At 43.1% G+C, this 26870-nt stretch overlaps 2 protein-coding genes across 5 annotated transcripts in view; both read left to right on the top strand.

Annotated features, from left to right (window-relative positions):
* The window catches only part of mthfd1l (methylenetetrahydrofolate dehydrogenase (NADP+ dependent) 1 like), a 29903-nt gene extending 20953 nt beyond the window's left edge, over positions 1-8950 (top strand). For 3 of the 4 annotated variants that reach the window (XM_054762298.1, XM_054762299.1, XM_054762301.1), the window contains 7 exons: positions 23-64; positions 886-989; positions 1087-1264; positions 1648-1755; positions 1833-1985; positions 6100-6221; positions 7628-8950. In XM_054762298.1, the coding sequence (XP_054618273.1) occupies positions 23-64; positions 886-989; positions 1087-1264; positions 1648-1755; positions 1833-1985; positions 6100-6189 (675 nt within the window). In that variant the 3' untranslated portion in view covers positions 6190-6221; positions 7628-8950. The remainder of the gene's footprint in view (positions 1-22; positions 65-885; positions 990-1086; positions 1265-1647; positions 1756-1832; positions 1986-6099; positions 6222-7627) is intronic. The other variant, XM_054762300.1, reaches the window with a different exon arrangement.
* Positions 8951-13023: 4073 nt separating this feature from the next.
* akap12b (A kinase (PRKA) anchor protein 12b) overlaps positions 13024-26870 on the top strand; it is a 35523-nt gene continuing 21676 nt past the window's right edge. Inside the window, exons 1-2 of the mRNA XM_054761731.1 lie at positions 13024-13346; positions 26554-26629. Of these exons, the coding sequence (XP_054617706.1) occupies positions 13200-13346; positions 26554-26629 (223 nt within the window). The 5' untranslated portion in view covers positions 13024-13199. The remainder of the gene's footprint in view (positions 13347-26553; positions 26630-26870) is intronic.

The following is a 26870-nucleotide window of genomic DNA, read 5'->3' as shown; positions in this document are numbered from 1 at the left end:
TGTGTCTTATTTCTGTTTGCAGGTATCAGCAGGCGCACCTCTTCCGAAAGAATACATTGATGAGGTGTGTTTTGTATCTTATTCAGCTGTGGTTGTCTGCACTTGTTTATTCCATCCAGGCATAAATGTCAGGATGCCTCCAGCACTGTCGAAGCTCCTTAAGTTCATTAGTCGAGGCAAGACTTCAATGATGAAACATTCTTTTGCTTATTAATGTCACATTGTTTGATGGCGTGGCTGCGAGTTGGGACTTTTTGTTTGAACCCATGGCATCTGCAAGGATGGAAAAATGAGTTGTACATACTTTGCTACTGTATCCCTTGTCCAAAAAACTCAACTTCATTTGCCTTCATTTGTGTCCAATACAGTTTTCACGCTGACATTTCATTCTAAGCAATACATATAAATAGCAGTCAAGTATTTCCTTGATTATCAGCTGAAAACAACTTTGGTTTTCCGGTAATGTGGCTACGACCTAGTAGCACCCACTTTTTGTGTGTGTTCACGTGCTCACGCGCATATTTGGTTGGTATCACCGCTCTCCCAGGCTGATTCAGCTGACTAAATAATGAAGCGGTGATGCCTAATTGTGGAGCATGTAATGAGAACCAGAAGCAGTTAGGAAAACAGAGCTGGTGAAATGAATTTATGAGACCTGCATGGCTCTGGTTGTAGTGCTACACACACACACACACACAAGGTGCAAGATTGGGTTGCCATGGTCAAACGTGGGTGTAGCTGTGTCATGTTGTTAATGAGCTTGGCTGTTATAACTAGACTCAGGCAATTGGTACACAGCTGTAAAATATGCTGCATTAAATATAAGAAATGCTTTCATAGTGGGATACCAAACACTAATGACACATTTGTTTTGTATTTTTGCAGAATCTCTCTCTTGTTAAAGGTGGTTGCCTCAGCAATCTTAGAAAGCAGATTGAGATAGCGCATCTCTTTGGGGTACCGGTTGTTGTGGCGCTCAATGTCTTCAAGTAAGATCTATTTTGGAACTATAGTCCTCCACTACTGGGCAGATAGAATATAGGTTGTTGTTATGACCACAGAGCCCTGTTAACATTCACTTTTTAGGACAGACACCCAGCCAGAGATCGACCTTGTCTGTCAGCTCGCCAAAGAGTGTGGGGCGTCAGATGCTGTGCCATGCCACCACTGGGCTCAGGGCGGGCGAGGTTCTTTAGAACTGGCTCAGGCCGTGAAAGCTGCCGCCAGCAGACCCAGTGACTTCCAGTTCCTCTACGACATTGAGGTGAGATTTTGTTAGCTCTTTCTAAAAATAACTTCTGCCACTTGAGGATATGTTTGGTTAGGATGAGTTAGGGATTTTTTTTAAGGGAGGTTGTGGCTATCAGCTGGATTGTGTTAGCAAGCCTGGGAAGTTGTGACTTCAATTAACTTATCCTGTTATGATGCTGTGTCCACCCATTTATATCACCAAAGCGCCAATAGCAGGAGGACAATATTCATGTAAAACTAACCCAATAAAGCCCATTTGCCCCCAATAATCTAATGTACTGAGTTCACAAAGTATCCTGGATTTTATGTGGCAACATTCTTGCGACAGATCTGATTCAGTACGTTATTACATTGGTCTCATGTCTTCTGTGGTTTTCTTGTGTGTCGCTTACATAGTTGCCAATAGTGGAGAAGATTAGAACTATAGCCCAAAAGGTGTATGGAGCTCAAGACATCGAGCTGTCCCCTGAGGCCACGGCCAAAATAAATTATTACAATCAGCAGGTGAGGTTGCAATGTCTGCAAAAGCTAATTATCTAGCTATGTGACTCGCCTTGACTCTTGTCCTGTCTCCTCAAAAGGGCTTTGCTTCCTTGCCAATCTGCATGGCCAAGACTCACCTTTCCTTGTCACACATGCCAGAAAAGAAGGGTGCACCCACCGGATTCATTTTGCCAATCAGAGATGTTCGCGCCAGCATCGGCGCAGGCTTCATCTATCCACTCGTGGGAACGGTAAGTGATTGCTAAATATGGCCTAATACCAGTGATGTTAATTACTGTCAAATTATTTTTTTAAACTAATAAAAAAAAACAAAGAAATAATGATAACATAAAATAAATGTTTAATATTTGTCTGTTGAACTGTTTTGTTCATGTATTTTCTGTATAATTCCAATCGTTTTCAACATGTTCTTAAGCAAAATTTGCTAAATTTGCACATTGCCTGATGAAATACAGGCTGAAACCTAAGATGAGGCTTCCGCGAGCGCCTCCTCTTGGTATAGTGCGCAAGCTAAGCCTACCGTCTGTGTTTCTGTCAGTTTCAATAATATAATGTTGCTGAAATATTGATCATACACCATGACTTTCTACAGTCTGTCGAATCTCTTAAATGTAAGTGTGGAATCATTATTCATGTTAATCAGACAATATAATACATACAAATTTCATATGCAGAGGCGCTGCAGCACTCTCCTCATTGTGTGCTGAAAGGTGCTTGTCACTGATGTCCTTCCATAGATAGGAAAAGCCAGCTGGGTTATCTTGGCAGCAGCAGCACCAGCTGGAGAGCAGCAAGTCACATGCATGAAAGATATTATGCTCTGCTGAATGAATGAATGACTTAGTGCCAAGGTGGAGGATGATAAATCCAAACTCACCAGAAGGTGATCAGACTTTTGCAACAAAGTATAAAAACCTATCCTGGAGATGTACTTGATGTACAAATAAAAGATAAGACCACAAATGTTTTCAGTTGATTAAAAAAAATATTTTCTTCTTTTTCCTGTTATCCTCTTAGTGAGAAACCTTTATTGACATAAAAAAAAATGTTAGTCAGAGCCTCACCAGCCATGAACATCACTGCACGTGATTCCTAATACACCGCACGCCTAATACTATTCTGATAAACCCTTTGTAAAGGGTAGTATGTGTCTCTTTTGTGAACCCTAAATGTGAGGACAAATCTGTCCTCTCCCTCAATTGAACCTCAATTGAACAAGCTTTGTGGTGCATGACATTGCACAAACTTCATTAACATGACTTTTGGTCTTCTTGACAGCTCTGTTCCAGTTTTTGCAGGATAAGCTCCCAAGTTCCAGTTTCTTCCTTTTTTCTTTCAAAATTGTTGGTGGCCAGCCATATTATTAAGCTGCTTAGACATGGAGCCTCTCAGTCGGTGATGGGCTATGCAGGAAGGGCGCAGGTTCTCAAAACATTTCACCTCCTGCTGTTTCACCACGATTCCCCCAAGGGCCTTAGCTTTGATTGGCCTGAAGAAGAGGTGTCAAACACCGGGCATGCTGGGAAAGGGGTGGGAGTGTCGCAATGTGGCGTCTGCCCGATCTCCAAACTCTGCCTTTGATCTGCTGTGGCCCGTGGAGCCACTAGTACATTGACGACCCTTGAACTGTGACTCCAGAGCATAAAGAGCATCTCTTAGTCGCTCTTTTAACTACTTAACATCTTGATCCATACAGTAGATTTAAAGTTTTAGAAGGCTAGGAAGCTTTAGCAAGACCCGGTCATCTTTCCTTACTTAGCCAGACAACCGTTTTGATACTACGCTTGTCATCAGTGACTGACTGAGAATACACAAAACCATAAGATGTTTTTCACTGAACAATCTACTGGAAAATAAGTAAGTAATGAAACACAGCTGCTCTGATGCCCGTGCTACCGCCAACATGGCTGCAGGCTGTTTTGACTTTTGCCGTGGTGGGAACCCAACCATTTAGTCCACCAAGGGGGAAGATATGGTGCTGGGAAAAGGGGGCAAAGGGTCTTTGCAGGGTTAAGAATGAGGAAAGGGACTGATGTCATTTGTCTGAAATGTGAGGGAGGGGTCAAAAGCAGAACAATAGGACTCTGAAGAGTTCATATCCCGTTAGAGTTGCCTCCACTGACCAAAACCCTTACGAAGCCAGTGTATTTGGTCTAACTTCTATATCATTTTAATTGCAGAAAATCCAACAACAACAAGTTTTAGTGTCTTTTAGTTCTAACAAAAACCCATCTATGACCTGCGTAGACTACATCTACATCTGGATGTGTCTAGACTGCCTCATGTCTGTTGTCTGTGTTGGTTAAAGTTGAAAACGGTTCAAAGTTTATCCAGTTCCCAGTGTTCCCTTGCTTTCCACTTATCCCATCAATCACAGTGCAACTCTTTAAAGCTGAAATGCAACTTCTTCAGTTGAAAACCTATGTGGTCTCACAATTTGTGGAAATCCGTCAATTTTATAAATTGTCTGTTTTAAAATTAAATCTCATAGTCCCCCATTCCTGCAGTAAGCTACTGCTGTTTGTTGGCTGAGACCCTTCTCCACAATAAGCGGGAGTCAGAAATCCCCAGGGTATTCCCAGACAAAGACACGCTGTGTTTGAGCATAATGCTGGGACATATTTGGTCAAGTGGACTGTCTAACTTCTCAGGTTTGGTCTACAGTCTACTTGTTGCGTCTTGATATGAAAAATGAGTCTGTAATGGTTCTATCGAGATCTACTTCTTACATTACGTCACATATTCTACTTGTCTGTGGTATGGAAGCACAGTCGTCCCTCATCACTTTGCAGTTCGAACAACACTGCCTCACTCGACTGAGGTTTTTTTAAAAATGCAATAATTAACTAGAGAACCACTCGGAGAGCACAGACCTCCGCCAAGCGCCATAGTTCCCCCCCCATATTGTGATTCACAGCAAAATAATCCTACATTATTATGGATTATGGATCAGTTTTTGATATTCTGTAGAACCTGTTGGAAACTTGTCCTGTATTTTTTTTTCCAAGTGCTCTGACCATTATTTGTGAATGCTGAAAATGGTCCTGTCTCGCAATGTTAAAGAATCCTTTAAAAACTTCCTGGATGCAGACGGTAGTCCCAATCACCCCCAAAATCAGTTCTTCCATATCCAATTTCCAGCAATTCTAGAAAATTTCATCCAAATCCAGTCCGAACTTTTTGAGTTATTTTGAACACAAACAAACAGAAACACCGGCAAAAACATAACACCCGCGCTGCGCTTGACGGAGGTAATAAATGATCGCTGTTGACTATGGCCTAGTATTAGTAAAAAAAATATTGAAAGACAAGTCATGGGGCATAATGAAAAAAGTCCTCTTCATTCCGTGTGGAAGTGGTACATTTTTGACTTCTTACTTTGCCCTTTGTCAACCCCACTCTGACAAGAAGAAAGGCTCTGACTCATTTTGCGAGAAAGAGAACTTTCTACAGATATCAGTTACTTATCTAACATTATGATGTCAAAGGGGGCCCAAGGGATTAAAGTAGTTTTCACCACTATTGCTCGACTCCCTACAGTCCATTAGATAGTGATATAATGCAGCAGTATTGAATTCCTGCAAGCCTACTCACATGTTGAGTCATGTATAGTGGAGGAGTCACGATGACCTCAGGACCAGTCATCAGCAATTTGTTGGCATCGAGCTGCAAGTACATCCTCCCTGTTTTTGTTTACTTGCAAGGCCGCCTTTTCTTCGTGCAGGAAATTGGCTGGTCACTTCCTTCTGCCTCATTTCCACTAATGGGCTCATAAAGCTGTCCCTGGGTCAGGCACGCAAAGAATGTGGTGGGCGAGAGCTAGATCATTTTCTCTCAGACGAATGGATGATTTGGGGTTTTATGAGACAGACCATTGCCTCTGATCTGCAGTCGTGTTAAACTGAAATGAAAAAGGACAAACTGTCGGGGTCAAATCAACTAGTATGCATTTTCTTTTTGGATTAGTGACCACATCTCTTTTGCAGGGATGGTCAAGTCTTATTTCATACCATTTTCTGTGAGAACCACCAATGACTATCCTTTCATCACAGCTAAAGTGAAGGTTGTCACCACACTGCCACTCTTCTTCAGTCTGTTTGGAGTTAAATGAGTCTAAATTATAGTCATTTGGAGCCTGCAATCTTGTTTTGATAGAGCATCTTAGACGCTGATGGCTGTGTTGTGGGGACAGTGTTAATATAAAGCTACTGCTATTATCTAAATTGCACTTCTTATTGGAGCCTGAATTTTCAATACACTTGTACAGAAGCGTCTCTTTTGTTGCACAGATATACTTTTTAGTTTGATCCATAAATGCTTTGTTTGTGGCTTTGCTTCATTCAGATGAGCACCATGCCCGGCCTGCCGACTCGACCCTGTTTCTACGACATTGACCTTGACCCGGTCACGGAGGAGATCACAGGGCTCTTTTGAGCATGAAGAGATGTTAACAGGCAACATTTGTGGTACTTGTGGATCCCTTTTCTTCCCTTGTTTATGGTTCTAACTGTACGATTCCACCAAGCAGTAGATTTTACAGTGCAATTCCCAAACAGGACAAACACAACATGGTTACCTTTTCCACTGGGCAGTACCTGCTTTGTGCAGCTCCACTCGCTATTGGCGCTTTTCCATTTTGGGTAAAGGGGCGCATGTGTAAGTCAGCCCAAGGCAGGGGAGAAAACAAAGAGATGAGTAATCTGATACAGTCGTCTTTTGCCATTTTGCGGTTCAAACATCACGCCCTCACCCTATTTTCCAAAAAGAATGCATTAATAAATGACTGCTGTTTTGTGATTTACTAAGGTCACTGTTATTAGTCAAAAAATATGCATATTAAGATAATTGTTATGCATTCTTGACCTAAATTAATGATTTTCAATCATAACAATGTCTAAATGAACTCAAACACAAATACTGTCATAATAAAGGGATTAAAGGACGATGAACTGTAATCTACACTGGCCACTAGGTGTCACTAGTAACACCCACCAGACTTGATCACAAACAACAACAATTATTGAAATTTGGAATTATCTCACGGCAGGCACAATAATAAATAATAATCATAATCATAAAATGGGGTACTGTTGTGGCCATACTCCAGCTAAAACTCAACCCTGAATCCCCGACGTCACTTCGTGTCCACACGTCCGGAAGATTTTTATCAACACTCGCATGAGCACGAGTCTTTTATATATTATATATATATATATATATATATATATATATATATATATATATATATATATATATATATATATAGGGTAATATGAGTGCAAAGGTGACTTAGATAGGGGTGTTATTCAATGTCAAGGGAGCTCTAACAATATTAAAAACCGTATGTAGAAGGTTGTAAAACAGGTTTTCTATGCTCTAACTACGAAAATATTTGATTTATAAATCAGGAATCCTGCTTCATTCATTAAATACATTTATTGCGGTTAAGTAGTTGGTTAACTGGTGGTGTAATGATCCAGCTGCTGCCTCTTTAAGGAAAAGCCCCAAATAAAATGTTTTATTTTATTCTGTTAATTTGCTGTCTTTCTATTTTGGGACCCTTTACGCTGCAAAATTCAAACTTTTATTTCTTGGTGGAATTGGTGCTTGAACACTGTATATCTGTTTGACGTATTGGCATGAGCCCCAAGAATGAGCAGCAATGCTGTAAGTGAGTCACAATCAAGGTTGTTCTTGTCAAAGCCCATCAGCTGAATGTTGTTGCTGGCCTGGCCAACATTATTGATCCTTTCCACTTAAATCATTCTTGGCTCTACTGTAGGCCACTTCCTATTACTTTAGTCACACACACTCGGATACAAAAATGACACACGCTTGTGTTTAAATGCGTCATTCTGCTTCTGTTCCCCAGCCGGCGTTCTCAGGATGCTTCACACGTGCACCGTGAAGACTCATCACTGCATCACTGACGGGAACTGCTCTCTTATTACTGGTTCCCAGCAGCTCACATCCACATTTTGCTGTATTTGCACACGAGTGTAATCTGCCAAAGATAACCTTAACCATGTTGCATATGGGTCGTCTTTGACCTCTCCTTTGCGAACCTTCATGTGTTTTTAATGTTTGTTTTTTATATTTGTGTAAACATTTACTCAGGTGTTTTTAAGCATTTCTGCTTTTGTACACTTGGCAAGCTTGGGCACAACTAGCTGATGAACGCACAAATAGACATTATGTTTAGCAGCTATAGCAGCTAATCTTAATTCAATTTCTGTTGTTTGTAACAAGGTCACCAAGCAGCCTCTTGTGTGAGTGTAGGTCTCACATTGTTACTGTATGACACACTTTAGTTGTAATATGCTGTAAATATCTATGCATTTTTAAAAATATATTTATCAGCAAAACTGGCAGTTTCAAAAACCTCTTTAGTATTATTCACAGCATCAGTTGTGAGCCTAAAAAATACATTCCTTTACTCCCATTAATACCGTGTTGGTGTTTTTATTTGCAGCTTTTTCCTTGCAGGTTGGGGTGCTGCACCTGATTGGATGGGTGGTGGTTCCCCCCCAGCGTCACCCCAGGGTGCACCATCTGTCATGATGAGGTGTTTGGGCGCGCATGTGTGCACATGTGTGTCTTATCACAGGCGGCATTCCACATGTGTACAGTCTGTTACTGTATAAACATGAATGTGTGCAGCAGGCAGGATGTGACACTTAGAACTACAGCCAGGACGGCAGGAATGCGCTCATGTACTGTATACAATGAGTAGTGTATCAATAGCATATTCTGTGTGTGCATGAGCGAGAATGACGCCTCTTGAGTGGTTGACAGACGTCATGGCCTTGTAATGTGATGGAAAATATCTGCTTTAACTTGACTGACGCAATCAGGGCTTGTGTCGTCTCTAAACAGTCAGTTAATTTGACGTCTGAAACTTTGTCTTGTGCGTGAAAGTGTAATAAAATGGCTCAAAAGAATGAGATCCGGCGCTGACATCAGGACTCAAAAATAACATTGACATGCGTGTTTTGCTTTTACTTTGACTTCTGTAACACTTTTCCTCCACAATGAGCAGCCTCAAGAAAGGATGTTATTGAATAAACAGCACAGTACCGTCATTTCTGGACTACAGACCGCACTGGTATGGAAGCTCCACCCACCAAATTTAAAGAGGGAAAAAAAGATGTATACAGGCCGCATCTGTCTTCCAGGTGTCCATGATGTAACGTGGGATATTTAGTATACAGTTGTTGTTTTTACTTTTGGTTAAATAAACAAGAGTGCGTGTAACATGAAAAGTCATTCATCGCCGTCCTGGGAACTGCAACCACTCAAGTCATCGTCTTCAGCATCACATTTGAAAAGCTTCGTAATTCCTTGGTCACACACTTGTCAGTCTCTCTCTTTCGTTGCCGCTATTTGTTACTTTTGTCTTGAGCCATAAGCCATTGAGCTTGAGCCAGCCTGGTGATCGTGGACGGCTGGCGGTCAGAGTACGGTAGTGTAAACTAGTGATGGAAATTCGGGCTCTTTTTAGAGTGCTGGTTCCTTTAGCTCCGTTCACTAAAAAGACACGACTCTTTCGACTCCCAAGTGGCTCCTCAGATGTTTTTGTTGTTGCCTTAATTTATTACCAAATTATGTGTGTTGTGTAAAAAGAGTTACTAATGTAAAAAAATACATGATATGTTTATTATTTAAATGGATTTATTTAAATTCTCAATGAGCAGCTGCAAAAAATACAAAATACAAGACCCATTTGAATAGACAAGGTCAAATGTCTGCATGCAAATTTACAATCAAACAACACAACATCATAAAAACACACAAAACGTCAATTTCAAAAGTGCAAAACAAAAAGAAAAAGCAGCATCCAGGTAACAGTTGTGTCTTTACTGAAGATTGCCATTCAAAGACTCCTCCTCACAGTTCAACAGAAAAAAAGATGAGGAAAAAACTAATCGGCTCTCAGTTGACTCCCAACAACACGAGCCGGCTCCTGTCGTTCATTTCAAAGAGCCTGCTCTCAGAGCCGATTCGTTCGCGACTGACACATCACTAGCCCAAACACAAGCTGTAGTAATTCTACACTTAGATAGCTGCTAAGACTTCAAAACGTGATATTAGCTTCCAACGTCACTACTTCCTGAAGCTGCACTCTAGCATCATGGGAAATGTAGTATGCAAACAAACAGGACAGTATTATGGACGCTAAACGAGTGAGCGAACGCAAGCCAAGGCAAAATCTGAGAACATTTTTAGGATGTTAACCGAAAAACGTGCTAACCGGGGCGTACGTTAACTGAGGTATAAGTATATTTCCTATGGGGAAAATGTCCGGTTTTCCAAAGTTATTCTTTTTTTGTGTGAAATATATATATTTTTTTGTAGAATCCTATTTTCCAAAGTATCTTGGAGAATTTGTGAGCCTTTTGAACTCCCTCCACTGGCCCATGATTGTGTTTGTTGGGCAGAGAGCAGTTTATCCACTCAGGCTTTCACTTGAATGAGAACCTCCACATGACATCATGAAGGGCAGCCACTAACATATTCGTTCAAGTACGCTGTGTGCAAGCATAATGACATTTTTGTTCGACCTTTGTGTGTGTGTGTGTGGGTGTGTCTTTGGGTATTAGCAGCCTCTTTACTCACAGAATGCTGCTTTGCTCATCTTTCAGCCACATTGTGGAAGTTATGTCATGTGGTACTGTGCAAAAGGCTGAGGCCGCCATTCGATTTACCGTTTTAGCATATATATGTATATAGAATGATATGTCTATATAATTATAGAATGATATAATGATATGTATATAGAATGATAGAATGATGTGTATATAGAATGCAGACCTCCACCAAGGCCAAACAAAAGCGAAACAAGATCCATTTGTTAGTTAGCAGGATACTTTCTGGTTCATGGAGGTTGATAAACAGCTGGCCGTGCCTTTTGAGAGTGATTCAAACTGAAAAGAAATTCCCTTATTTGCAGCTTTTTTCAGGTCCGCACTAAAGTTTGATGTGTTCTTCCTTGGCCTGCGCACCATCCCGCTAAAAACCTTCATGAAAATTGGGATTTTTCAGTTCTTTCTAATGCTGCTCGCTGTATGTGTGCTGCTATTTACGGTTTTACTACACCATCACTACATCAATAAGTCCTGCAAATTTCCTTCCAATGTTGATTTAAATTGACTTGACGTTCCAAAAGTGACTTTGATATGAAAGTGCAAGGTGAACCGTCATTGTCGTACATATTATTTCTCAAGCAAGGTGCCAATTTTGTCCCCCATCAGGCCCCGTGTGACTTAGGGACACCCTATAATCAGCCTGGGATCTTAGCCGAGATGCAGATGTTGACAGTAAATGGCCGACTATTACATCTACAACACAACTTCTGGCGTCATGGCGACCCGAGATCACCTCCTTTAGTGGCGCGTGCTGTTGGAGGTCCAGCCAGGACACCGCACTGGGTTTTTAGCCCTCATTAAAGCTTTGGCTTTGGTTAACTTCAGTGATCATTCGTGATCATATTTCACGGCATTTGTGTAGATTATGTACTGTAGTTGTTGCACAACAGCGTGTGTGCTTTCCACGACACATACGCACACCTTCCGTTCAAGCAGGCCTGTACAAACATGACTTGATCCGAGGTGTCATTTGAAAATTCCACACGAAATGGCGCAAACACGCTCCATCCAGCATCATCATGCTGTCATGGATTGAAGTCAGTCTACGGCGGAACCACTTGACTTCTTCTTACACAGAATGTTGCAAAACAAGATGCGGTGCAGCTCACCGTCGCGTGCACCTTTTGTCGTCGTGACAGTTAAGGAGTGTTTTATGTTTTGCTTATGCTGGTTCACTTCTTGTTACACTTGTATGAGAGTTAAGAATGATAAAATGCTTCAAAATGCCCGTGCAGTGGATACAGGTTCATGAAGGTTGACCGCAGCTTTTCCATTATTTCTGATGGCAAAACAGTTTGTCCTCATGGGAAATAATGGAATAATGTGTTCCCGGGCCAAACTCTAGCCAGCATGAACTATTTTTAACTGTGCAGGAAAAGTTTTAATGTCTTAACTTCCATACAGGTGTGAAACTTAAAGGAAAACTGCACTTTTTTTGGAATTCTGCCCATCATCCACAATCCTTAAGTGAGACATGAACGCACATCTTTCTGTTTTCTGTGCTTTTTAAAGATATAAAAACAGGTAAAAAGAGCCAGTTCATTATAGCATGTATGGGACATAAATATTCCTCCTATAAAGGTGTCTGAAAAAGTCTCCAAAAAGCGCCAACGATGCTCCATTTCCATACAACGTGACGTGACGTACAGCGACATCAGTATTATCACTATTAACACGTTACGCTGCTCCAACTACATTACTGGCGTATTGACATTTAGCCATACCTGACCGGCTAGCTACTAGCTGGCTAAAGATTAGTTTCATCATTCGCCTGTAGCGTGTCAGCGTTGCGCTCGCAACGCCTCAGGCACTACCAAAAGGTAAGGCTACATATCCGAGATGCCGCCACTGCTGCTGTGTTTTTATTTGGAAAAGTTAACGTCTTTTCTACGACGTTGCTATGTGAAATCAATGCTCCGAGCAAGCACGGACGCTCCGCTAATGCTTAGAATGATCATGAACGTACCTGTTCCTACATGGTCACAGCATGTGTATAATGTTGATGAAATGTTTTAAAAGCGGCCTTTGTAGACGTCATAGGTGTATCCCATTACGTGCTCTACTGAGCTGGCTGTTTTTATCTGTTTTTATATCTTTAAAACACACAGAAATGAAACAGACATATAAGTTCATGTCCCACATAAGGATTGTGGATGATGGGCAAAATTCCAAAAAAAAGTGTACTTTTCCTTTAAGTTACTCACAGTCAAAAAACAGCCTACTTCAACTTTGATTTGAAGTTTCTGCTATTAAAAAAAGTGTGTATTAATGTGCAAAACCAATTTTGGCGATGCAGTGATTTTGTCTCATCTTTCCTGAATATTATTTTGCAATGAGATCTGTATGAAAAATAAGGATGTTCACTGTAAGAGGTACATGAACCATACGTGTACAGCATCAGTATGTGATGCAGTGTAGCAAACTGCAGCCACAATAATAAAGACTTAGTGAAATGAACGCACATCCTTTTTATACTGAGCGTTATTGTTTCTAAAGCAGCTCCTGTACTGGATGGAGCAGGTGTACCTATTGTTGTGTCCTCCATCAGCACCTCACTGATGCAGCAAGGCGTGGATCCCCATGTGACACAGGAGGAGGAAGAAGGGGAGGAGGGTGCACTAAAAGAGTTGCCTCACTCTTCATCACTCCCAGAGGTCACACACACACACACACACACACACACACACGTCAGTACAGCGCCTCAGCCAGTAACACAGCTCAGTCAGTTGGGGAGGCTTTGATTTGGGTGGTGGACGGATCTCCGCAGACAAGCCGCACACCAAGCACCGTCGCTCGGCCATGGGAGCAGAGAGCTCAGCGCAGCGGGACGCGGGCAGCGCGGAGGAGGATGCTTCGGCCTCAGTGTCAGCCACAGCCGGGGAGGTGGGCGCGGAGGTGATGGTGCTCCAGGAGGAAGGAGGGGGAGGAGGCGTCCTCGATAACAAGGTATCTTTTATATGAATCTCTACTTTTATTCTCGCGCCACCTGCGTTGTTTTTGTCTTGCACTTGCGATGCCCGAACCCAGTGTTGACGCAGTTTCTTTTTTGCTGAGTAATGCTTGAGAGTGGCGCTGTCCCGCAGTAATAAAACTGATTTCTAATCCAATAAGTCCATTTCAAGATGTGCTCCTGTAGACATCCAAAAGTACTACTGTATATCTACTGTCATTATTATTGTATTAGTTTTCTGCAGCTTTAAATGTAAGCTTACTCCTCGTTTAATGATAGTAACATCAGATTTTAAATGTGCATTATTGTACATTCGTGAAAGTAATGGCTTGTCAGCGGTAGGTAAAAGGTGCTGATCATGATCTATTGGCGCCTGACTTCTTCAGTTTGGGAATAAATCTTCATCTTTTTGTTGTGGAAAACGCAGGAGTCCAGTAATTAATATTCACGGGGGGGTAATGGAGCTTGTGCATTGGGGGAAAAGAACAGCATGCATCTCCAACTCAAAAATACCCCCAAAATGATTTGATTTTTTCACATTTTCTAGAGTTGTCAGTGAAGCATTTTGATTTCATAATGTCACACAAACGCAAGACAGTTTATTGGGGAAAATATTTTATTATTTTAATATTTTGTTTGTATTTGTATTGTAATGTTATTACTACTGCAGCACATGATTTATATACATACATACATACATACATACATACAAACATACATATATATATATATATATATATATATATAGTATTGTACATGTTTGAAATGACTGTGGCGATGAACCCAGTTCGTCAGAGGAACTGTCCTAAATAGCTCAAAAACCTGCTAATCCTCATAATACTAACGACCAGTTTTCAGCATGACAGTGGCCCTGGGGGACTACAACATAGAACATAGAACATAGAACATAGAGAAACCTTCACATGCACGGCCCAGATTGCTTTTCTAATGTCCAAACTCCTCCTTGCCATCTTAGTACGTGGTGCCTTGTGTGCAGCAACTCTTTCATACGTCATCACATCAACTATTTCCACCTCCTGACTTCAGAATTGGATAAAGGGTTGCTGAATAATTAACCAGCTGCCCCCCGGCGCTGTGCAAGGTTTGTTTTTAGCTCAAACTAAAGATGTTTGTGCAGCAACTCTGCATGAACTATATCTCTCGTAGCAGACGTGAGTTGCTGTGGTGGTGCAGCGGGCATCATGTGATGTGGCGTATGACTCAGCACTATTACCTGGGTGTAAATTAGTCAGCGCTGTGCGAAGGAATATTTGGAAAGCGGCCGCTAATGGCTCGGTATGTTTCTACCAGCTGCTGTGTCCACGCTTCATTTATTCTATCCGACTTATTGAGGTTTTGTTTTTTTAATGTGCGCCAGGTCAACGGGTCAACCTTTTTTTTGTGGCTTGTTTCTCCTTGAAAGGTCAGCGGGACACAATGTTGGACGCGCTGGTGTAGGTTTTGTTGGCGTTGCTTCCATACACTACTCGTAGCCTCTGTGCTTTGTGCTTTGCATGTGAAGCAAACCCTAAACACAAGTTTTCAGTTGGCAATTTAATCATCATGGTCGTCTCTGCGGGACGGGGGCGTATCACATGATTGTTATTGTTCTTTTTAGAAACTCAATTCCAAGTTCAGACTGTTAATTCACTTAAAAAGAGGCCACGATCACATGATGTGTTCACCCCCTTGCAGCTCTGCAGCCAAAGGAGGCCGTTCACCTCCACTCAGGCTGGACTCTTTGCAAGCGATGACATGAGACACAAGCACAAACGTGTGATCACGCTTCCATTACGGACAGAAATAAGTAGACCCCAGATAATCCACAAAGTCCATACTCATGCACAGCACACGTGCACGCACCTGCCGTTTTAGAAGGGCGAAATCTACCCAGATTCGTTTGTTCTACCAGTTGTGAAATATGCTAAAAGGAGGAGATACAAGCAATGGTAATGCCAGCCCACCAGCCAGGGTCTAGCGAGGCCCGAGCGATCTCTAAAGTGAAACTAGTCCAAGTCCGTAGATGAGCGCGTTAGACATATGACTTCACCGATGAAATGGCTCCTGTTGCCAGTTAAGAATGAAAAACGTCCCATTACATAGCAAACATAGTAAGAACGCATAGAAAGACTTGAAATAAGCCACAAAGTTCAAGTTAGACTGGATGACAGTACGAGCATGTGACAGTAGTGGGAGAGAGATGAACGGGAGTCCAACAGACACAATGAATATTCTCTTCACTTGATGAGGAATTTAGGCAATGCCGCCCTGGGACGCCGCAGCTGCTTCCCCCTTCATGAACACGCCACCTCAAACAAACTCCAAAACTTTATTACCAGCCGGAAGAAGACTTTGGATTACAAAGCCTGGAAATAGCAGCGTGATTACGAGGTATATCCAAGCGTGGTGCTGATGCCGCATGTCAGCAGTAGAGCAGAGCAGCGCGCTGCAGGAAGCGGTCAATTAGAGGAAATCAGCTGCTGAGGGCGGAGGACGCTTGAAGAGACAAACAATGAGAAAGACTCTGATGGTTGATGCATTGCTGCGCGTGTCTCGGCTCAATCTTGGAAATGGTCACTAGTTTTGGTGCAAATGTGGATAAAAATACGTATTGATTGGGCCTTTTCCCTTGGCGCCCAATGCAGTTCCCCCCATATTACGTAACTTAGCAGGAAGTAGCTGGTTAATAAATACAAATATATTTATGAAATATATTTGTATAAATAAATACAAATATATTCCGCCTGGTACGGTCCCATCGTTGTCGTCCGTGAACCAGGAAGTAGCACAACTTAAACAGACAAACTTTCACTTTTGTCCTCTGGTGGTTTCCGAGTTACTCTTGTTCCATCTCTTCTTCCACTCTTGTTTCTTCATTTGAATGCCTGATACAACTAAAAGCACCTTTGTTTGGACAAATACAACAATGACAACAAGGAGTTACATTTTCTGGCAGTGCAACGCTGCAGCTATTCATGTAAAAACTCGAGTGAGCTTGGTTCTTATCAAGAAAAGCATGGAAGTTGCCAGATATCAGCTCTTAAATGAAACTCTCATGAGCTACAGTATATTTGTTATCATCTTTCTATTTGTCCAAACTAATGTGCCTTTATTTGCAGCAGGCATTCAAATGGATCAATGAAATGAAGAATCACGGGTGCTTGAATCATTTCCTCCATGACTGTCGGACTCAATATTAATGAATGGAAGATTTTTGTAGTTAGAGCACAGAAAACCTGCTTGTGACTTTTTAAAAGGTGCGTCGCAAGATCTTGTGTCACAAGATCTTGCGAGATTAAAACGTGACAAGATTTCTCGTTCAGAAAAAAAAAGTGGGCACAAGGCCCGGGACAGTAATCAGTGAATGAATGAATCACACGATGTATTGCCACGCGCAAGCCAGCGAGCGCCGTGGCCATCTTGTTTGCGTGTGTGTTCCACAGCGGAGCGTAGAAATGTAAAAAATACGTGATGTAAAATGTTTATGGTTTGAATGGATTTATTTAGCAGCTACAAAGACATATAATAATCTTATCAATGAAATACAAAACAGACGCATCTCAACAGCCAAGTCAGTGAGAATACGTCCAGTCTCCTCATGCAAATTCCTCACGAACGAATCATCTCTAAGAGCACCACAGCGCGTGTTCGACCCCCCCTCCCCCTGCCCAGCGTGGACACGGAGACGCCGCCACGCATCTCGACCAACGACAGATTAGATGAGGAAAAAAAAACAACCGGTTCCCAATTGGCTGCCAATGATGCGAGCCGCCTCCTGCCGTTCGTTTCAAAGAGCAGATTCCTTGGCGACCCGCACATCACCACAGGTGGGGGGGTAGGTCGGCGTTGATGGACTACCCTGCTGCTGGAGATGTCAACAAATCCCAGCTGTCCCTGTCAGTCGAAAGAAACATTTCTGCTCACTTTTCTTGCCAGTTGAACGTGAACCTGTGCTCGACTGACTCTTGCTGGCATCGTACCCGCCTTAAGGCACTAAGTCTCACCAGGGTTTGCCGTTAAAGATGGCTGCCTTTCCTGTGCAACACCTGCACGCTATCTTACCATTTTTGTCACCGCATTTGAGCCTCCTTGTGCAGCACGTCAGCGTCAGGTGACTCCCATGATTACGTAACGTAATGTGCCCCGATAGAGCCCGCTGCGTTCCTGTGTAATGAGCGGCGGCTGATCACACACTACTCTGGCTCTTATTATCCTCTTTAGCAGGGAGGGGGAACGGAGGCGGTCAAACAGAGGAACCATTGAGGATGGGCTGGGACAAGCCGGGGGCCCCCTGTGTGCACCGGCCCAAAACAAGAGGAAGGAACCAGCGTGAGGAGGAGGGTGGGGATGGGGGGTCATAGCAGGGTGTCCAAAAGGAGAGATAGAATAGGACGTCACGTCGAGCCGCATGAATCACATCGTTGTTCTCCTGGGTGAGTGAAAATGGGCTCGGATTGAGGAGAAACAAAGAAGTGGGCTTGCGTTGAAAGTGGGAGAAAGTGAAGGAGGCCTCACTTCAAGCTTCCTGCTTACCTTTGAACACGGAGCCCTTGGTGTTCCTACAGCGCATGACGGACGCCATCATGGAAGTAAACACGTCTGGCAACCTAAAAAAGAAGTTGTTTTTAGCCGTAAAGGTCCTTTTTATGCAAAAGTGCTCAAACAGTTGCTGTTCAAGTTTTCATGATGTCATGACGTAAAAACCTCCTTCCTTATGGACATGATGCCACCGCTGACCCGCCCCGAGCTGGACGAGACCGCCCCGTGTACGCACCCGCCACTTTGTTAAACGCAGGCACAGCTTAGCTCCAAATGTGAAAACTGTAAAGAGTTCATATTTGTAAATAAATTGTTACTTTGATGTAAAACAGCACTTTTGGTGTTGTTTATGTTGTGGTATACTTGTTTCGGTATTGGAGTCGTCCAAAAGCAAAACATTTGTGCCAAAGTGAAAGTTATGCTTGAAATGTACCTTTTCACAAAAAGCAGTTCTCCCATTTTTTGTTGGGAACTGATATTTTCCCGAAACTTACCCTTGTTCTACTGCTGGTTACTAAAGAACACAAAAAGCTAGAAACAAACGTTCTCTTCCCGATGGCAGATGAGAGTCTAACCTTTCCTTCGGTAGGTTCCATGTTGACGTAGCCAAGCAACACAATATTCTGTGGGCCTTGAAAATCAGTCAAAATCATCCAAAATGGCCGCTGCTGATTTTTCTTTCTCTTAATATAGTCAGCCTCTTTCATTTCCCTCTGTCATGTCTTTCCTAGCAAATGAGACTTCAGCTATTTCCTAATGAGTCTACATGGTGACCGAATTGGCATCACTAAAAACAGTTCCTTTATTTCGGCTTGTTTTCGTCCATTAGGCGGAGAAAATTCAAAAGAAAGTGTGCAAAAGCATCCAATTAAGTCTCCATGAATGGCTCATGTGAGGCTAAAAGTGGGATTTGCCAGTTCTCCCCACTATAAAAGGGTTTTTCTCATAAACTGATGCGTTCAATTCCTTGGGGCCATTAAAGTTGTCACTTGCATGCAACCAGCACATGTCTGCAAACTGTAACAAGGGGTTGCAAGATAGTCATATATTGTGTGTGTGTGTGTGTGTGTGTGTGTGTGTGTGTTACATTCACTGACACTCTTACCACACTGTTAATAAACACTTGGAGCGAGTCCGAGGCGTAAAGCGGCATTTTAATTTGTGCTAACATCAACTTTGATGCATGAATACGAGCCCGTGCAGCATCGCTGAGGGGAGGGGAGGCGTCACTCACGAGAGATCGGACGCTTTATTCCGCCCGCCATGTCTGTTGCAGAGCCTCTGATCCAATCGGTCACCGTGCTCGCGTCAGCACTTTTATCTGATGGCACCTTTCACGAATACGTAAGTATCTCAGTGGGTTTCCGAGGCCTCAAGCTAGCTGGGAGCCACCGCTTTACAAGATGGCTTCCTTGATAAACCTTAAAGACGTAACCCTGCGGGGTCTACGCTGGCGTGTAGGCAGGCCTCCGCCATGCGCTCCGTGCCCCCGTTGCTGCTTCTTTTCATGCACATGCATATTTCATCGCTTTTGGTCCTGATGCAGCAGAGCTTCTCAGAGTGCAGTGGATGATCATGTGTGTGTGTGTGTGTGTGTGTGTGTGTGTGTGTGTGTGTGTGTGTGTCTATGTGTGTGTGTGTGTGTGTGTGTGTGGAGTGCCAGTGGGAGTGAGGCCATTTCAAGGACAAAATGGTGAGTCATTGCTTCTGTTCAGCTGCTTTCTGATTTACAGTGTATCCAAAGGGGTGTGGCCTAAAACGTCTAAGAAGCGCTGTGTTAACTGAAGTCACATGTTTCTCTGTTTTAGCGGCCCTTTTGGGACTTCCGTGGCGTTCTCGTGTGATGTGGAACACTACTCAGTAGACTGCAGAACGGTCCGTCATATTGCTGATCAGCTACCTCCTGTGTATGATGGGGGCGGCTAAGATGAATGCATGATTTATTCTCTGGGATTCGGAGGATCTCACAGTGTCAACAACAAAAACATGCACCTGTTGCACTTTCTGTCGTGGCTTGGCTGCTACTGCCACTTACGGTCAGGTGCCACTTACACCATATCTATATAAGTATATACATATCTATACATCCAAAATATGTATCATTTCAAATGCAAATTCATACCGACTGACAGGAACCAAGGAGTGCGCTTTATCGTTGACAGCCACGAGAGGGCGCTCTAGGCTCCTATAGAGAATTCAAGGGAGTCAGTGGTGTGGAAAGAGATCGGGAGCTCGGTGACCTTGCTTGTTGGTAACGTTCTTGTTGGACTCGCTGGCTTGTTGTGCCATTTTAACCTCCCAGGTGTGTTCTTTACGCCCGGGGGCCATTTGCAGCCCGTGGCTGGGTTTTTTGTATTGGCCTGCAGTACATTCTAAAAATAATAATATAATAATAATAATAACAATAATAATTTAACAAGAAAACTAAATTTAAAAAAAACACCAGCAGTAATTTTACAAGAAAAAAAGTCAAAATAAACCAAAAAAGTTGTAATCAAACAAGCAAGGTATGAGGAAAAATAACAGAAATAATAACTGAAATATTATAGAAAAAGACATTTTGTACGAGAATAAACTTGTAATATTATGGGATAAAATAATGTCATTTTAGTCACAGAGGGTTGAAATGCTAAAGAAAAATACTGTTTTGTTGTAATATGATGAGAAACAAACAAAACAAAATGAAGTTAATTTTGGAAAATTAGGTTTGGGGGGGAAGTTACAATGTCATGGGAATAAAGTCATAACATTACAAAAAGAAATGTTACTTTACTTATTATTGAAGAAGAAAGTTAACATAGTTGGAAAATTCAAAAAACAACAGAAAAACGGGAAAAAAAGAGCAAAGAGCGAAACGGATACCAATCGTGGGCTTTTTTTCTGGAACCAGTCGTGACTTCTGAGCCTGTCTGCACGTGGCTGCTGCCCAAATACCACAGCGGGCCTTTCTTTGCAGCGCGTGGCCCTCGCTGGAAGACGCTTGGACACCCCAGCTTTGTGCCGTTGTGTAGCTGAACAGCCGTGATGTGGTACGTTAGCATCGCGGACGCCTGCTCAGCTTGCTGTGTGTTGTGTGCTCTTGCGTGGTTGAATTCGGAGCGAAATCCAATGTTTCAATTTCACATGTATTTATTCAGTTATGTATTATGATTAGATGACTTAAAAGGTTGGTTGAAATATGATTTTTTTATAAAATGAGAGATTTAGCTGCTACCGTCATGCTGCCATCTGAATTGTGTGATGGTGTTGGAATGACTTCTCTTTGACCAAACAAAGTGGCTACATTGAAGCGATCAACCAAATACTACTTGATCAACTATATGAGCAGATCAATCAGGGAGTCATTAAAAGGCTGAAGCATCTTGCTAATTCAAACCATCTTATTATGATTCTTATTACAGCTTCCCAGGTATCTGGATGGGTGATTGGCGGCTCAGCCGATGGGGCGTATTTGTTATTACAAGCCAGTTAGCAAGGCGGCCCACCCCCTGGGGTCACATCCTGGCCAGTGTGTCCCGATTAGAAGCTTGTCCTGGAGGGGGTCTTTCCTGTGACCCGGCTGTTGTTGTTTGCTGTTCAAGTGCAGCAGCAGCACACCTGAAGGGACGACACTGATGGAAAACACTCGAGTGGTGGGAGCGATGGGGGCTTTGGGTTGAAGGGTTAGCACTCGTGGAGGAAGCACACAGCTAACGGGTGTGTGCTACCTATTTTGCAGTAGTAGTTATTTCATTAAAAATAACAAAACGTACTTAATTTACCTCCTAATTGAACAAACGCTGAAGAGATGCAAAGACGGAACAAATGCACAAAGTATGGCCGTTGTTTTCTTCACAGACCAAGCCGGCCGCCCTCGAGCAATAGCAAATGACGCAGTCTCCTTGTACTTTGTTTTCAAATTGTGCTTTCAAGCAGAAATTCACTTAGCAAATCACGCAAATTCGATTGATTTCCCTTTTAATGTCAGCACAGACTGACAGGGCAGATTGCAGGGCAGTAGCACCCGTGACGGATTGTGTGTGGCTTCAGGAGCGTCATGGATGTGATTTATAAGATGGCGACGCTAGCATAGCTAGGTGCGCTAACGCTACAGTCACATCTTAACAGCAACGTCACGCTAGGTTAGCCTGTTCACTGAACAAAAACTAACTTACAGCTCCCACGTCTGTTGTTGACTGGTGGATTTGTACTGGACTTTATTTTAAGACGTGTAGCAAAGCCTGCTTTTTTACAAGGCAAAAAAAAAAAGAAGCCTGCATAGACTTACTGTAAGGAATATGACATGTAGATGTAGATTTAACACACACAGAGAGTCGGGTAGACCTGAGAGCTAATGGCTTGTGGAAACAGTGAGAGTGTTCTTCGTGGGCTCTTGTCTTTCATCTCTGGTATGTTCTCGGGTCAGAGATAATAGATTGGAGGCTGACAAGGGTGAGTAGACATGCGGGGGCGGGGGGACTGTGGGAGCCCTCGACACAAGCCTTTAAACTGTCTGTTGAACCTGTAAAATGAGCAGCGGCGCATACATTTAATAAATAGTCCAATTAAATAGTCCTAAATAGACACAAGCTGCCTTTCGCCGTGTTAGCAACGCCTACGGTATTTCAACGCTTATACGTTTGAAAGAACGTACAGTTCAAGGGGCAGTTGGGATTTTTTGACATCAACATCAGCAGTGTAGTACATCAGCAGTGACAAGAGGTCTCACTCTGTTCGCCACTGGTCTATGTAATCTATGAAGCGTCGAGGTGCTGAACCAATGCACAGACTGAACCCTCGTCCTGCCTGTTTGCATTTTCTATTTTTTTTAATTTGTCAATAAATAATGCACAGAATCCTTTGTGTAAAAGTATGACCTAATATCACGTTCAAACGAGCAACGTGACTGACTACATTCTTCTGTCTTTACTTTACAGTGTGTCTGTCGTCCGTCTCCGCTTCCCCACCCTTTTCTTCCCTCTCGCCACTCCCAGCCACGCCTCTGATGGCGTCATCCTCCTTTCGTCTGTCCCTGACACTGTCCACGCCTCTGAGGTCAAAGGTTGCTGGGTTAACTGTGGCGAACAACCTGCGACCCCCCCGCCCTGAATCTTTAAGCTTGTTAGCTTCCGTTGTGATGCTGCTACCGTAGCAAAAACAAGCTAGCTGCTGCATCAACCTCCGTTTTCTTGATGAGAATGACTTGGACAGCTCGCCTCTTCTGTTCCATTCGCGTCCCCCCCAGCTCTTTGTTTTCTTTAAGAGATAAAATCTCCTCTGCCGGCTTTGTGGAGTGATTGAGGAGACAGCAGGTCGTCTCTTTTTTTGGGAAGCCACTGGGCCGCCTTTTGAGAGCTGCAGCCAAAAAGTAAATGAAGCCGGCAGAATCAAAGTGGCGAGGAAAAAAGTACGATGATGGAGCACAGCGCTGCAATTTTCCAACACAGAGGACTTCTTAATGTGAGGTTTTATCCCGCGAGGATTCTCCAAGTATCAGCCGGTGGTAGGAGGATTACTTTAGTAATCCTAGACAGACTTACTGTCGTTGTACGAGGCCCCTCCGATCTGAACCGATGGTGTCCCAATACTATAAGAGCAGCCCGAAAACAAAGCCCTGTTTTCCTCTTTGCGGTTTTCCCAAAACAGATATTGTTGTGTGACCGTATCCTTCATGCACGTTTGGTTCACTGGCTAAGTCTGTCTTGAGGTCTTTGTGGTGGACCACAACGGCCGAGCCACACCAGAAAAATGCTTGACTGGAAGCGAAACCTGTCTGAGAAAAGAATTCAGCTACTTGGGAGACCCGACCAGTTTTGGCTCGGTTCAGTTTTAGGTCACAGATGTGAGCAGAGCTGCAACAATTCAACTATTTTGCTATTCGATCCATGGTTTCTCATTTAAAAATGTAAAGATCCTCCGATCACATCAGCTTTGACTTTGGAAAACCGTGATCAACATTTTTGCCTCTTTTCGGACATGTTGCAGAGCAGAGCGCTAACTGTTTGCTCATATTGATTTGGTCCGACCAGGGCTTCACCGATTGCTCGATCGATCGAAACAACAAGCCTCAGATTGATCGACTGAGAAGATAATTGTTCCGTGCAGATGCGGTACGCTGAACTAGAAGATCCTTTAACATTTTGTTGCCAACACGCCCAAAAATAGCAAAATTACAAGAATACAGGCGGAATATTCCAGTAAAACCATTCGTTGAGAGTCAGGGGCTATGCTTAAATAGTTGTTAGAAACGCTTCAAACCAATTAAACATCCTCTCATCATCTCGTAAAGATTCCGATGAATGCCTCGATGAGTAAAAGTCTCGTACAGTTGCCGAGCGCATGGTCAACGAAGCCAATAGCCGCCAGGGGCACCAAAGAAAAACCAATGGCATCCTGATGGGTTTTTATGACCTTAGTTGACCTTTTAGAAGTTGCGCTGCATAAAGTTACATCATAGCTTTGTAAAGTTGTTGTCAATGTACACACACAATGTTTGTCTCACGTGTCATGTGATCGTCGGCCGTGTATTTTGTTTACTTTTGACTGCAACGCTTCAAGGTTGGACTTGGAACCCTCAACCTCCCAGTGTCCTTGAACGCCCCATGTTACATATACGGTACGGACTGTAAACACGCCGGTGAATTCCACTGTAGTATTTTTGTTCCTGTGACAGAAGACAAAACCACGGCTCCAGACATCCAAAACAGGCTCTTTTCATTGTCAAGACACACAAGGAGCATGTTAACAAGCTAACAAGACACAGCCTAACTGCAGAGAGCCTTATCAGTGAATCAGAGCCCCCAGGAGAGCGTTCCCTCCTGGCAGGGACCATCTTAGACTGACAGCTGTACAATGGCGAGCGGGCCGGGCTCTTTGTGGGGCGAGGGAACCAGAGCCTCCCTGCAGGGCTGCTGATATAACTAATGGAGCGGTCGGGCTACGTTCTCGAGGACTACAAACTCCTCCTTCAGGAACCACATGGAAAATGACACCACCCTGCTTTGGGACATAAGGCAGAGGTGTCTTGCAAATATTTGCGCTACTTTTGGAGTAACTGAAATATCCGGAATAATGTGTGCATGCATTTATTTTGGCCGGAGAAGACAAATGTGAGTCGACAGGCTGTTGGTTTTCAAGTCTTTCACTTTCCACAGTTCAGCATGTCCGAAAAGGTGTAGAAAAAGCCCAACTTATTCAATGCTTTGATAAAACCACGCCCCTTTCCAAAGATGGACGGCCTCGTGCAATCAGGACCACACACGCGCTCAGCCATTTTGCCCCTCGACAGCCGTCAGCACGTCTGATCACATTTGACATGCGAGCCATCCGCTTGACCTTTGACCTTGTGCAGACCCTGCCTTGCCCTCGTCCACCACATGACTGCCATTCCCGGGATTCCTTGCCCTCTCCTCCAAAATTCCACAGATCCCCCCCCCAACACCTGACATTTTTGTCCAAATGGTCACCCTTGGACCCCACAGAATGAACTCAAATATAGAAATAGCATTTTTAAAGGTCCTTCTCTGGATTGTGCCACGGAAGCACAAACTAGGCTGTTTTTGAATCAAAATGGGCTTTTTATAACAAAAACAAAGACATTCTTTGTAAAAATGTGTGCTCAGCAGCAGCTGTGGACGCCCCCCATGTAGTCAGAATGGTACAATCTTGATCACATGACGTTTTTACTGTATATGGTTCGACGGCGAGATTGATAATCGAATCAGACTCTTCTGAATCGAACAGTCGAATATTCTAAGACACCCTAATAGTTGGTGCTACCGTTTAGGGAGGTCTCTCTTGGAGAACAGCTCTTTGACCTCAATGGGACAAACGGTTAAATAAACGATGTCGCAAATAACAACAATTACATTCATTCCGCCTCCATTTGTCTGCATACATTTCGGGCAACAATCCAGTGCATTTTTCCTCATCGGAAGTCATAAATACTCAGACTTTTACGGAATGCCACCAATGAGTAATGTCAAGTAAAAAGTGCAGCCATTTATAAGTGAACAAAGTGACAGCATGTCCCAAAAAGATCTTCCCAAAAAGGTCTGAAAAGAAATAAATAGCCTCCCATTGTAACGGTTGCACATAGAGTATGTAGCCGTATACTGTCACTGTTGGAACCACCACATTCCTAGGCTGATGCTTTCACTCGTCACCAGGAAATGCTGAGTTTTTTGGTCACACTTTACAGCAAAATACAGAAAAACACAGCAGTTACTGAGGAACTCATGAAGAACTAATGAGGAACTAATGACTAAAGGACATACATTTAGACCAGTTACTGAGGAACTAATTAAGAACAAATGAGGAACTAATGAGTAGAGTGCTTACTGAGGAACTAATGAGGAACTAATGACTAAGGCACATAAAGTTAGACTAGTTACTGAGGAACTAATGAAGAACTAATGGGTTCGTTCCTCATTAACTACTGTCATTTTGTGTACCTTATTTTAGAGTGTTACTTTTTTTTTTTTTTACATTGTTTTACCGTAGAATCGAACTGGTTTCCTGGACAGCTCCGTTCACTGCTTTCAAGTGGAAACAAATCAGTGTGTACTTTCTTCTCGTCGGACGTGCGGATGAGATCACAGGAAGCTAAACATCCACTGCCTCATTCATGCACGCAGCAAGAACACAAAATAAACATATTTGAGATATCTCCTACTCTTCTTTCAGCCCCTGCAGAAGAACGGACAAATCTCCAGTCTGACCAGTTTGAACGGCCACTCGGAGGACGACACGCTAGCAGAAGGTCTGTGCTGTTTATTTACAGTGTGAGCTTGGGCGGGGGGGCTGCCTTGTGGTTGTGTGTGTTTGTGTCTGGGATTTTTTGACTGTTTTCCCAGAAGGTATGAATAAGCTCGTTTGTATGGACGCTGTTTTCTGTCAATATGACACTAAAAACTTGACAACTTGGGAGTCAAAACTGAACGTTAATGTCAATTCCCATTTCGCCAACGACTAATACAGTGTTCCCTCGTTTAAAATAGCCC

The sequence above is a fragment of the Dunckerocampus dactyliophorus genome, chromosome 19 (assembly GCF_027744805.1).
Source record: "Dunckerocampus dactyliophorus isolate RoL2022-P2 chromosome 19, RoL_Ddac_1.1, whole genome shotgun sequence".
Lineage (NCBI taxonomy): Eukaryota > Metazoa > Chordata > Actinopteri > Syngnathiformes > Syngnathidae > Dunckerocampus > Dunckerocampus dactyliophorus.
The sequence above is the reverse complement of the archived record's forward strand: the minus strand, read 5'-3'. Positions and strand labels throughout refer to the sequence as shown.